The sequence below is a fragment of the Morchella importuna genome, assembly GCF_003444635.1.
Source record: "Morchella importuna strain M04M26 chromosome Unknown Morimp01GS007, whole genome shotgun sequence".
NCBI classification, from domain to species: Eukaryota; Fungi; Ascomycota; class Pezizomycetes; order Pezizales; family Morchellaceae; genus Morchella; species Morchella importuna.
Genome location: NW_025763404.1, coordinates 891,456 through 905,091, shown reverse-complemented (window position 1 = coordinate 905,091; position 13,636 = coordinate 891,456). Strand labels below are relative to the sequence as shown.

Here is a 13,636-nt window from a genome sequence, read left to right as displayed (position 1 = left end):
CGCTGCGGGAGTGTTTGAAATACATTATGTACCTTAACTCTCTGTTAGTATCCCGAGTTCTCGTTGTAACCTTTAAAATTTGTCCAAAGGCCTTCATGGAGCTAGGAAACATTGGCACAGTAGTAATACAAATGGCCAATGATTCTATCGCAAGTTATGTGGGCTCATAACAGACCCATCATCACTAAGGATAATAAATTTATCTATCGTATACTACGCATTATAATATAAAGTAACCAGACGAGAAAAGATTCGCAAACGGGTTATACTAGCTGGCGATATAGTTAATTAATTAAGCCTGGCCGCAACCGGAGGCTTAATCCTGTATTCAGGCCCTCTAGCTCTGTATGGTCGACGTAATGCTATATGTATATATAACTAGAATATTTTCAAGTCCTCCAATCAAAAGGTTTGCCCTATTTCCTCCTGGCAGGAATGTTCTTGAATTGCGGTTATCAATTTCTTTCAAAGCCGGAAGTGCCCGAGATCAGTTATTACTAGTATAATACCAAACAACAACGTTCAATATCAATTCTTGCGGGATATGTGGTCTAGTTGACTACATGTAGGTACATGCACTCTGTATACTCTACAAATTCTGGTATTATGCAAACCGGGTCCAGCCCGCAAACGTCTTGGGGCAGTTGCAACATCGCCCCTGTCGCAACCTCGCTAAATACCCCCGCACATTTCCCTTGAGACTTTTTTGATCTTTTCATCCCACCTTACAAAATTTAAAAACAAAGACACTAAAACACAGTGCATATCAAAGAAGAAAGAAGACTCCATAATGGCCCTTGAAACTCTTCCGCCTTCTCCAACAACCAACGGACACACTCAGATGAAAAAAAACGACGCTTCAGGCGGATGGGTCATCCAAAAGTTTGGCGGTACCAGCGTGGGAAAATTCGCCGAGAAAATTGCCGAAGATATCGTGCGGTAAGAGCTCTTCCCTCGATCATGGCTACAATCGCAGTTATGGAGCACTTTTTCTCATTATTGGGACCAAATACAGGGCACATCTCGGTGGGAATAAAATCGCAGTTGTGTGTTCGGCGAGAAGTACAGATACAAAGGCAGAAGGGACCACAAATAGGTGAGTCATCCAAATTATTTGATGTCTAGATTCATTGCTGATATTTAATCTCACGGTACCTAGACTTCTCCGAGCTGCGGAGGAAGCTTTAAAACCCGGCTCAAGACTATACCTTGATATTGTCGAAGCGATCCGGGAAAGCCATGTTGACGCTGGCGCAGAGCTTATAGAATCCAAAGAAATACTTGACCAGCTCAAGAGCGATATAGAGACAGAATGTGGAAAGCTGATCAACTTCCTCAGCGCCGCCCAGGTTCGTAATAAGGCCTTTTACTGTGTAGAATTAGTGACGCGCAAGGTATTAAACAACTATCGCCTCCAGATCATCGACGAAATTAGCCCGAAGACAAAGGACATTATCATCGGTGCCGGAGAAAAGTTGGCATGCTTGCTCATGACGGCTCTTCTCCGAGATAGAGGAGTTGGTGCGGAATATGTTAATTTGGATAGCATTATTCCTAGCAGTTATACAGTCAAAAAAGGTCTCGACCAAGAATTCTACGACTACCTTCCCAAGCAATTGGCAGAAAGGATTCAGCTATGTGAGGATAGAGTGCCAGTAGTTACAGGCTACTTTGGTACTGTTCCCGGTAGTCTCTTGACCTCGGTCGGCAGAGGGTACACAGATCTCTGCAGCGCACTTCTGGCGGTTGGGCTCGATGCCGAGGAGCTTCAGGTGTGGAAGGAGGTTGATGGGATTTTCACTGCGGACCCCAGGAAGGTTCCAACAGCACGCCTGATCCCAGTGATTACCCCTGAAGAGGCTGCAGAGTTAACATATTACGGTTCAGAGGTAAATCATGGTCAGAAATGTCTATACAAATGGACAAAACTGATGAAGTGGTCTAGGTTATACACCCATTCACCATGGAGCAAGTAATCCGCGCGCGGATTCCAATCCGTATCAAAAACGTCGAAAATCCCGCAGGTGAAGGTACTATCATCTTTCCTGATACTATCCATCGCAAAGGCGAGGATACACCTACCGAGCCCCCAAGGCACATGCGCCTTAAAACACATGATCCACTTCTTGTTCAGCGACACAAACGCCCAACTGCAGTCACTACCAAGAATAATATCGTAGTTCTCAATGTCCATTCAAATCGAAAGTCCCTTGCACATGGTTTCCTTGCGGAGATTTTTTCTACACTCGACAAATGGCGGTTAGCAGTTGACCTTATCTCCACAAGTGAGGTACATGTGTCTATGGCACTACATTCGGAGGTTAGGGAGAACGATTTGAAAGAAGCAATTGAGGAGTTAAAACATTACGGAACAGTCGATGTCATTCGCGATTTGACTATTCTCTCCTTGGTAGGGAAACACATGAAGCAGATGGTTGGTATTGCTGGGAGGATGTTTAGCACTTTGGCTGAGAGTAATGTGAATATTGAGATGATATCACAAGGTAAGATATCTCCATTACCCTCCCTACTCATAAACGCTAACATGCGAATTTTTTTAGGTGCGAGCGAAATCAACATCTCATGTGTTATCAAACAGGCAGATGCCATACGTGCCATGAATGTACTACATACAAAGTTATTTACATACCAAGATCTCTGATCACTTGTGATTGTTGAAATTAGGACGGAGTAGGTTTTACTTTCTGGTTTTTGTAATATTAAAATTGGCGGGCGGTGTCTATTTTTCGTGTTATTTGCGTCTGCTTTCTAAAAAAGTTCTCCCTTGTCCTTAGATAGTACATACATGTATCTGGCATATATAGAAACTATCTGTTTTGACTATTTAGATTGCCTTTTCCTTGCTTTCTACATAAAAACCAAGAGTGATGTGTTATAAGTGACCGGCGTACCCGTGTCGCGTGAGACCTCGGGAATACACGCGTATATGAGGTATGTAGGTACATAGTACATGCAGTTACATCTTATTGGGTGTTCGTGCTATTGCATAGATCGAGTGATAATACGTGATTGATGTCAGACTTTGGCAAAGTCGTCTACATGACTGGCCACCCGAGCATTACCATGCCATACATGTAAACACTCATTCTCTCCGTATTAGCCCTATTATTTCTTCTTGTTTTTAAGTACATATGCCTTGTAACAAGCCGTTCCGTATAAGCGGTGTATGGTACTTGTTAGACCTGTATGAGGGATATTCGCACAGTCATTCTTGGCAGTAGCCAGGTAGCAGTTGCTTAGTCAGCTGGAGTAAAGGACTGTTAAAGCCAGTTCAGACACTGGAAGACTACATACATACATGTATCTGAATTGAGATACCAGAGAGTGGCGTAGCCGCCCTGGGTTTTGAGAAATAAAGGGCTGAAAGCTGTACAGTAGCTTGAGATAGTTCCTGAATTCATTTACACGCAGTCTGAATTATTTATCCTGCCAACTTATATTAAACCACGAGGAACATGAACAGAAAGTCTTGAACAGAAAGTTCTGCACCTTTTACTGGCTGAATTCTTGCAGGTCTTTGCCTAAAACCGCTATAGTAGACCTTTGTTCAAACCGTCCAACTTTCTGTTCAACTGGCGCAGCTAATATTTACTCGAACCCGGCCGTCTCGTGATAAGCTTCGTATCGGTTCCGCCACTGGTATCACATGCCAAGACGTGAACCTCACGTCCCTAGCCACTAGCCTGCTTTTGCACATCCCCGAACTTCAACAGCAGAAGCTCTGCTCAACTGGTATCACAACGAGCTCTTCTAAACATACGACTATTTCACACCCGTGGGGTTGTATATCTAATTTCTTGAAACCGCCTTTCCCGAGGCCATCATGGCTTCCCCTCACTTGGACACGCTAGGGAGAATCTTTACAGACATACGGAGCAAGTACGCGCTCGATAACATATCCCACTCGCGAGGCTCAGGCAAATTTTGAGACTGAGGTTGCTGACGAACTCTCGGTGGCGATTTAGATATGAAGAAGTAAGACAGAAGGCAACTAATGAGTTGAAGATACACCTGGAAGTTGTTTCCCGAGGTTTGCCAGTTCCGTCGCGGTAATCTTTAACTCGTTTAGGTGCTGATGATTCATCTAGAGTACTCCAGCGAACAGCTGTCGAGATATCACTCAGAGGTAAATCGTCGAGTGTCGGAGTTCATCCACAGCAGCGATACCACCGATAAGATTGGAGGGATTCTAGCCCTCGGTGTGCTCATAGATGTCGACCACGACGACAGCACCCAAAAAACCACACGATACGCGAATTACTTACGAAGTATAATGAGGGGGAACGACAACCATTGTATGGTTCTTGCTGCTAAAACCCTAGGGCAACTTGCAGCGCCGGGGGGAACCTTGACTTCTGAGTTGGTAGAAAGTGAGGTTAAACAAGCTCTTGAGTGGCTACAAATCGACCGGCAGGAGAATCGACGCTTTGCTTCTGCATTACTCCTGAGAGAGTTGGCGAGAAGCTCGCCAACACTGATTTATGGCTTCATCGGTCAGATATTGGACCTGATATGGGTGGCATTACGGGACCAGAAGGTTTTGATTAGGGAGACAGCCGCGGAGGCCTTGGGTGTGTGTCTGGCAATCATGAAACATCGCGACACAACAAATCGGGATATGTGGTATGCAAAAATTTTAGAGGAGGCAAAAATAGGACTACGGTCCGCTTCAGCAGATTGCATACATGGGAGTCTCTTGATCTACCTACAGTTGTTAGATTCCGCAGGGATGTTTATGCAGGATAGTTACCGAGAGACTTGTGATACAGTTTTACGATTGAAAGATAATCGTGACGCAGGTATTCGGAAACTTACTATCAAGATGATTCCATGTCTAGCAAAGTACAACCCAGCGGAATTCGTCAACAACTACTTGCACAAATTTATGATGCATCTTCAATCACAGCTCAAAAAGAAAGATTCAGACGAACGTGGCTCTGCTTATAAAGCAATTGGTGAGGTGGCGTTAGCAGTTGGAAGCAGCATGGGCCCATATCTCGATGGAATACTTGCCAGCATAAAAGAGGGTCTCACTATGAAGGGACGAAATCGCTCACAGAGGGCAGAACAGGAAGCGCCGATATTCGAGTGTATTAGTATGCTGGCCACGGCGGTAGGTCAGGCTTTGACTAAATATATGCACGATCTACTCGGCTTAATATTTTCCTGCAACCTCAGTGTGAAGCTTACCCAGGCCTTGGTCGACTTATCACATTACCTTCCCCCTCTCCTACCAACAATACAGGAACGACTTCTCAATATGATCAGTATGGTTCTTTGTGGTCGGCCATTCAAACCTTTGGGGAGCCCTGCAACTGTCCAACCATCCATGACAATTGCAGCGAAGCAATCCAGAGACGGTATGACGGCCGAGGAGAGGGATGCAGAAATCACATTAGCACTTCACACCCTTGGTAGTTTTGATTTTACTAGTAAGTCATTTTTTGACATTCGATATACCAGGATCATACATAGCAGGGATCTGAATCTAACTGGAAAGATCACATTTTAAATGAATTTGTTCGTGATATTGCCATGAAATACGTGGAAGACGACAACATTGAGGTTCGAAAAGCAGCCGCACTAACTTGCTGTCAACTATTTGTGCGAGATCCAATCTGCTATCAAACAAGTAATCATGCAATCCAAGTGGTTGGTGAAGTAATGGAAAAACTCTTAACTGTGGCTATTGCCGACTCAGGTTTGTCAAGCTGTGAAAAGGTTATGAAGATCGTTATTAATGTTTTGAAATAGACCCTGATATCCGTAAAACGGTTCTGCTCTCTCTCGACGCTCGTTTTGATAGGCATCTTGCAAAGGCAGAGAACGTTCGATCTCTGTTCTTGGCTTTAAACGATGAAATCTTTGCTATTCGAGAGGCCGCGATAACCATTATTGGACGGCTTACCCTTCATAATCCCGCATATGTTATTCCTTCCCTTAGAAAAACTCTTATCCAACTACTCACAGAATTGGAATACTCCAATGTTCCCCGAAATAAAGAAGAGAGTGCAAGGCTTCTCAGCCACTTGGTCGCTGCATCGCAAAAGCTCATCAGACCATACGTCGAGCCAATTGTTCGAGTGCTTCTCCCTCGGGCCCGTGACCCCAGCGCAGGGGTGGCTTCAAGTATTTTGACAGCTCTAGGAGAGCTTGCAACTGTTGGTGGAGAGGATATGGTTCCATATATCCCGCAGCTAATGCCGCTTATCATTGAAACTTTGCAAGACCAAAGCTCGCCAGCAAAAAGAGATGCCGCCTTAAGAACTCTTGGCCAATTGGCTAGCAACTCGGGATATGTAATCGAGCCCTATGTTCAATACCCCCAGCTCCTCACTATATTGGTAGGTATCGTCAAAACCGAACAGAACACTACACTGCGAAAGGAAACGATCAAATTGATGGGTATTTTGGGGGCCTTGGATCCTTACAAACATCAAACTGTGGAGCGGACCTCTGAACTGATCTCAACCGACCAAGTTCATGCCGTCACAGACGTGTCTTTGATTATGACTGGACTAACCCCCTCGAATGAAGATTATTATCCTACTGTGGTTATCAATTCTCTCATGAACATGCTAAAAGATCCTTCCCTCGGTCAACACCACTCTTCTGTCATTGATGCTATCATGAACATTTTTAAGACTCTTGGGCTGAAGTGTGTTCCGTTTTTGGGTCAGATTATTCCCGGGTTTCTGTCTGTTACTCGGGCTTGTCCTGCTAGCAAGTTGGATTCGTACTTCAACCAGCTGAGCATCTTGGTTTCGATCGTGAAGCAGCATATTAGGAATTTTCTGCCAGATATTCTACAGCTTATCAGAGACTATTGGGATTCCACTCCGACTCTACAGACTACAATTCTTCAACTAGTTGAGGCCATCGCGCATTCTCTAGAAGGAGAATTTAAGGTTTATCTCGCACAACTACTTCCGCTAATGCTAAAGGTTCTTGAAATGGCCGATCCCAATCGCCCTGGGCCACAGGAAAAGGTTCTTCATGCGTTTGTTGTATTCGGCTCTAGTAGTGAGGAATATATGCATCTCATCCTTCCGGTTATCGTTCGAATGTTTGAAAAGCCCAGCCAGAAGCCACAGACAAGAAAAGTTGCAATGGAAACAGTGGCAAGACTGTCGAGGAAGGTCAACATTTCTGACCATGCGTCGAGGATTGTGCACCCGCTGTCCAGAGTATTGATGTCTGGGAGTAATGATCTGAGAGTTACAGCATTGGATACGCTTTGCGCCCTTGTGTTCCAGCTAGGTCATGATTATGCTCACTTCATCCCCATGATTAACAAAGTATGTGGTACAATGCACGCTCCATGATTTATTTTGTGCTGACTTTATAGATTTTACAAGCGAACAAGATTTCTCATGGGAATTATGACTTACTTGTTGGGAAGGTGCTGAAGGGTGAACCTTTACCTCAAAATCTGAGTCCCGATGATGTGTACGTTGCCCCAGTATATGTTGATTCATATGGCTAACAATGACCCTAGCGAGAAAGCAGACGAAGTTTCTTTTGCTGATTTCGGACCGAAGAAATTGCCGGTAAATCAGCAACATCTCAAGAATGCATGGGAGGCTTCTCAACGATCAACTCGTGAGGATTGGCAGGAATGGATCCGCCGATTCAGTGTTGAACTTCTGAAGCAGTCACCCTCCCATGCCTTGAGGGCCTGTGCAGGACTGGCGGGAGCATACTACCCATTAGCTCGGGATTTGTTCAATGCTGCGTTCGTATCCTGCTGGACAGAGTTATATGATCAGTTCCAGGTAAATACCCATGATATTATTTAGAGTGAAGTCATTCTGACCCCTTTCCAGGAAGAATTGGTTCGCTCCATCGAGACAGCCCTGATTTCGCCACACATTCCGCCTGAAATCTTGCAGATTCTTTTGAATCTTGCCGAATTCATGGAGCACGATGATAAAGCACTTCCAATCGACATTCGAACGTTGGGAATGTATGCTGCAAAATGCCATGCTTATGCTAAGGCGCTGCATTATAAGGAACTGGAATTTCTTCAAGAACCACAGCCGAGTGTCATTGAAGCACTAATCAGTATTAATAATCAACTGCAACAATCTGACGCTGCCATTGGTATTCTTCGAAGAGCTCAGGTCTACAACGACGTTCCCCTTCGAGAATCGTGGTTTGAGAAGCTACAGAGATGGGAAGAGGCTCTGAAGGCTTATCAAGAGAAGGAGCTGACTGATCCCAACTCATTTGATATTACTATGGGAAAGATGAGATGTTTACACGCATTGGGGGAGTGGGATCATCTATCACAACTTGCACAGGACAAATGGAGGCATGCTGGCCGCGAGATACAACGACTTATCGCTCCACTTGCGGCAGCTGCTGCTTGGGGATTGGGTCAGTGGGAACTCATGGATGAGTATATCATGGTCATGAAAGAACATTCACCTGACAGGAGCTTCTTTGGTGCAATTCTATCACTTCACAGAAACCAATTCGAAGATGCGGCGAAGCATATTGAGAAAGCTAGGGAAGGCCTTGATACAGAACTCAGTGCGTTGGTTGGCGAGAGTTACAATCGAGCCTATAGTGTGATTGTTCGGGTCCAAATGTTGGCAGAACTAGAGGAAATCATCACATATAAACAAAACAATGACCAGCCAGAGAAGCAGGAGACTATGCGACGAACCTGGACAAAACGCCTCAAGGGCTGCCAGAGAAATGTCGAAGTTTGGCAACGAATGCTGAAAGTCCGTGCACTTGTAATTTCGCCAAAAGAGAATATGGACATGTGGATTAAATTCTCAAATCTTTGCAGAAAGTCTGGGAGAATAGGCCTCGCGGAGAAATCGTTGAATTCTTTACTTCCACAGAACGAAAGCATCGGGAATATTTCAGGCACATCAGTACCACCTCAGGTGACATATGCGCGCTTGAAGTTTATGTGGGCTACCGGACAACAACAAGAAGCAATCGTACATCTTTTTGAGTTCACCGATTCGCTTTCAAGAGACTTGAGGATGAATCTCGCCAACAGTATGGCTCACCACGGCATTCCCCCACAACAAGCCTTAATTCCTGGGATTGAAGATGAGCATACTCGTCTTCTTGCAAGGTGCTATTTGAAGCAGGGTGAATGGCAGATTGCTTTGTACAAGACATGGCATGCAGAGCCACACACCGCTTATAAGATTTTGGACTCATATCACAAAGCAACTCAGTTCCACAAGGATTGGTACAAAGCTTGGCACGCCTGGGCCCTGGCCAATTTTGAAGTAGTCACTGCAGCTACTGCGGCAGAGGGTAGAGAAAATACACACTTGAATCAAGAAATGGTCAGAGATCATGTCATACCTGCTGTGAACGGTTTCTTCCGGTCGATCTCACTTTCCGCTGGAAGCTCTCTTCAAGATACTCTTCGGCTATTGACATTGTGGTTTGCACACGGTGGGCACCCAGAAGTAAACGTGGCTGTTACAGAAGGATTCAACTCTGTCAGCATCGATACCTGGTTGGAGGTCATTCCACAACTCATTGCTAGAATTAATCAGCCGGACGCAGTAGTAAGGCACTCAATCCATCAACTTATTGCGGAAGTCGGAAGAGCACACCCACAGGCTTTAGTATATCCCTTGACTGTCGCATCAAAATCCTCTTTGTCTAGGCGTCAAAAGTCAGCCGCTCAAATAATGGACAGTATGAAGGCTCATAGTCAAAAGTTGGTCGATCAAGCAGAGATTGTTAGCAATGAATTGATTCGGGTTGCAGTCTTATGGCATGAGCTTTGGCATGAAGGGCTAGAAGAGGCTTCAAGGCTGTATTTCGGAGACCATAACATTGAAATGATGTTCAAGACTCTTGAACCGCTACACACTATGCTAGAAAAGGTGGGTTACTCGCTCTATAGCATAGAATATATTCTAATCAGATGTTATAGGGGCCGGAAACACTAAGGGAAATCTCATTCCATCAAGCTTTCGGTAGAGACTTGCATGAAGCAAAAGAATGCTGCGTTGCATATAAGAGGACTAATGAAGTCGGAGACCTCAACCAAGCATGGGACCTTTATTACCAGGTATGTCCACCTATCACACCGACTAAGCAGATCAATGTAGTTTATTGATTGCTAATACCTCACCTAATCTAGGTTTTCCGTAAAATAACAAAACAATTGCCTCAACTCAACTCCCTGGATCTACAATATGTATCTCCAAAACTTCTAGTGGCTGAAAATCTTGACTTGGTAGTCCCTGGTAATTATAATACCTTTCCCTAAATAAGTCTGACGCTAATTCCCAGCAGGAACGTACGCAACTGGTAAAGCCATTGTCAGGATTATGGGCTTTGAACCCACTTTTAGTGTCATTTCTTCCAAGCAGAGGCCGCGTAAATTAACTATCAAGGGAAGCGACGGAAACTCCTATCAATACGTCTTGAAGGGGCATGAAGATATTCGACAGGATGAACGTGTAATGCAACTTTTCGGATTAGTAAATACATTACTCTCGGTGGACTCGGAGTGCTTCAAGCGTCATCTAAATATCCAACAGTACCCAGTTATCCCGCTTTCTCAGAACTCGGGTCTGCTAGGATGGGTACCCAACAGTGATACTCTTCACGTGTTGATTAGAGAATATAGAGAGAGCAGGAAGATTCTTCTAAACATCGAGCACAGGATTATGCTTCAAATGGCACCTGATTACGACAACTTAACGCTTATGCAAAAGGTTGAAGTCTTTGGATATGCTTTGGACAATACTACCGGTCAAGACCTATACCGTGTGTTATGGCTCAAAAGCAAAAGTTCTGAGGCGTGGCTCGACCGCCGTACCAACTACACCAGATCGCTGGGTGTCATGTCAATGGCTGGATATATTCTTGGGCTCGGCGATAGACATCCTTCCAATTTGATGCTTGACAGAATCACTGGGAAAGTCATTCATATTGATTTTGGTGACTGTTTCGAGGTCGCGATGCACCGAGAAAAGTACCCTGAGAAAGTCCCATTTAGATTGACACGCATGTTGACATATGCCATGGAAGTCAGTAACATCGAGGGTAGTTTCAGGACTACTTGCGAGGCAGTTATGAAGGTATTGCGGGAGAATAAGGAATCACTTATGGCTGTACTAGAGGCTTTTATGCATGACCCTTTGATGCACTGGAGATTGGGAACAAAGGAGAGCCCAGCAGAGATAGGGCCGACTGTACCTGGTGAGCGGAGACGAAGTGTTATGACTGTGTTGGATCCAGCAGAGATTATGAGGCTTAGAAGTCTCTCTGTGGATGGTGAAGATCATGGTAAGCCCAACTATCTAATCTCAGCCGCGCATAAATTCCTAATCATTGGACAGAACAAAGAAAACCGGAACAGCAGAATGAACGAGCGCTCCAGGTTCTAGAGCGTGTCAAGGCAAAACTCACAGGTATGTTATTCCCTTTTCTCTTTTTAAATTTCAATGGTCTTAACGCCCTTTAGGTACGGATTTCAAGGTGGGGGAGGAGCTAGAGATTCCCAAACAGGTTGCCAGGTTGATCGATCAAGCAACCAATTTAGAGAACTTATGCCAGCATTATATTGGTATGTTTTCTCTTGTTCGGTTTAATATACATTCTTCGCTAATCTTTGTTCCTTATTAGGATGGTGTTCTTTCTGGTAAGTTCTGTATTTTATGTACCGAAACGTAGGACGGCGCGGTTTTCTGTACTTACCCTACCTTTTGTCTGTCACTTTCTTTTCTTCACGCTGGCGAGTTATGGGGGTATATTGCGTGGTGCATAGTCACCTTGTTAGTTATTTTCTTGTAAAGGATAGGGATCTTTTTAAATAAACGTGTGCGATTAGATAATTCATGGCTCCCCCCCCCCCCCCCTTCACGTCTGGGAAATCTAATTCGAAAGAATAATTCTCATAATTTATATCTGTTGACGGGGTACCTGAAACCTAGTCTCTACTACGAGTGGAAATGCATCAATTAACACATTTCCCACACAAAAGTTCGGGAAAAGGCACATGTAAATGTGCTTACAGGGGTACGTCTGTTGGAAATGGATACTTTTTTCCTTTACATCCCTTTTACTGTGGCATTTCCTGTGTCTTTTCCCACTGTAGACCCCGGGATCCAATTTATGTCCTTTTTGTGTCCCTTTACTGTCCATTTACTGTCCCTTTTGGATCCATTTGCTGTCCATTTTCGCTAGATCCCTTTTTCTCCCTTTATTCTCCCTTTTCGATCCCTTTTCGATCCCTTTTCAGTCCCTTTACCCTCCCTTTTCGATCCCTTTAATATTTTTTTAAAAAGTTACCACATAATTCCTGGGCCTATAGGTGTTCCAAAACGGTCATCTACATCAATTCAGCTAGTATAGTTGATATAGTCCTAGCTATGTCAGCCTAAGTTAGGAGGTTCAACCCTTATCTAGGTAATGATCTAGATAGACATCCATATATTTTTTCGGTTTTTTTTTTTTTTTGAAAAAATTCGGTCGAGGAAATGGGATAATTAATGGATGTAAATTGAATGTAAATTGGATGTAAAAGCGTGTCATTGCACTTAAAACCATTTTCCATCCCTTTTCCTCCGGTGCACAAGGACCCATATTCAATCACTTCCCCAAACAAAATATTAACTACATGTATTTTACCACACGATTTTAATTATTTCCACCACACGATTTAATTATTTCTACCATACAAAGTTTAATGCATTTCCCGATGCATTTCCCCACCAAAAATTTGATGCATTTCCTGATGCATTTCCACTCGTAGTAGAGAGTATTATATCTCAACCATACATGTAGTTACATTAATCATGAGTTTTCGCCCCCCCTCCCCTCCCCCGCTACTTATTTTAAAACTGCCCTCGTTCTCAGAATTAATACCCTAGTCTAGGCATGAGATCGAGACTGTATGTAGTACAAATCGCCACACCTACATACGTCTTTTTTTTTGTTGTTGTTTAATTCGTTAATTGCATGCAACCTTACGGTTATGGCAATATCGCACCATCCCAGAACTACCCTACATCCACCGCCATCTCAACAGTAAAGAAAGATAAGAAAAGCAACCACCCAAAAACAATTTGTGTCGTCTCTCTTTTCCCCCTTTCCCCTTGGGCCGAGTATGTTCTTTTCCTCGTAGTCTCTGGGCATTGCATCATAGTCCTCCTCGGACCTCAGTAGTCCCCTAAACATTTTATCTTCCTACACACGCCTCATGTGTATCCGGTGACGGATACTACGTGTACCGATGGTCATAACCCAGGTTGTACTTCTATTGCAAAGCGGGGTTAGACATCTTCGGACTTTCGGGCTACTATGTGTGGACTATAAGCTCACCCGTATAAGCTGGGGGAGCTTACAGGGGACAGTAAATAGTTATTTAAACCTGGTCTACTAAAACATAGGAATTAATGGGAACGTAAGGAGAAACAGGCCAAACAATTTATTTCTCCGCCCTTAATGCCTAGCAGTCCTATTACCATTGGGTTTGGGTTGAGGGCGGGCTTTGGGAGTATGGGCCTATGAGTGGTACTAAAGATGACGGTGACAGTATACCCAAGACACGAGCAAACACACATGTACTTCTAGGATCGACTACATGATGTATAAACCCCACAAGAAGCCATACATA

The 13,636-nt window shown here is 44.1% G+C and overlaps 3 protein-coding genes across 3 annotated transcripts; all 3 read left to right on the top strand.

Annotated features, from left to right (window-relative positions):
- Positions 1–790: 790 nt before the first annotated feature.
- Positions 791–2,662, top strand: LAJ45_03434 (uncharacterized protein; the record flags this gene model as incomplete). Its single annotated transcript, XM_046113020.1, has 6 exons — positions 791–939; positions 1,016–1,096; positions 1,160–1,349; positions 1,419–1,889; positions 1,946–2,504; positions 2,562–2,662. The coding sequence occupies 6 exons, from the start codon at positions 791–793 to the stop codon at positions 2,660–2,662; spliced, it is 1,551 nt and encodes a 516-aa protein (XP_045973897.1).
- A 1,182-nt stretch (positions 2,663–3,844) lies between these two features.
- On the top strand, positions 3,845–5,204 carry LAJ45_03433 (uncharacterized protein; the record flags this gene model as incomplete). Its single annotated transcript, XM_046113019.1, has 4 exons — positions 3,845–3,900; positions 3,987–4,051; positions 4,110–5,138; positions 5,200–5,204. 4 exons carry the CDS (start codon positions 3,845–3,847, stop codon positions 5,202–5,204), a joined length of 1,155 nt encoding a protein of 384 aa, XP_045973896.1.
- Positions 5,205–5,281: 77 nt separating this feature from the next.
- On the top strand, positions 5,282–11,982 carry LAJ45_03432 (uncharacterized protein; the record flags this gene model as incomplete). Its single annotated transcript, XM_046113018.1, has 13 exons — positions 5,282–5,453; positions 5,522–5,722; positions 5,776–7,319; positions 7,370–7,470; positions 7,520–7,796; positions 7,848–9,890; positions 9,941–10,078; positions 10,151–10,256; positions 10,306–11,304; positions 11,358–11,429; positions 11,483–11,584; positions 11,644–11,659; positions 11,952–11,982. The coding sequence occupies 13 exons, from the start codon at positions 5,282–5,284 to the stop codon at positions 11,980–11,982; spliced, it is 5,802 nt and encodes a 1,933-aa protein (XP_045973895.1).
- Positions 11,983–13,636: the final 1,654 nt, after the last annotated feature.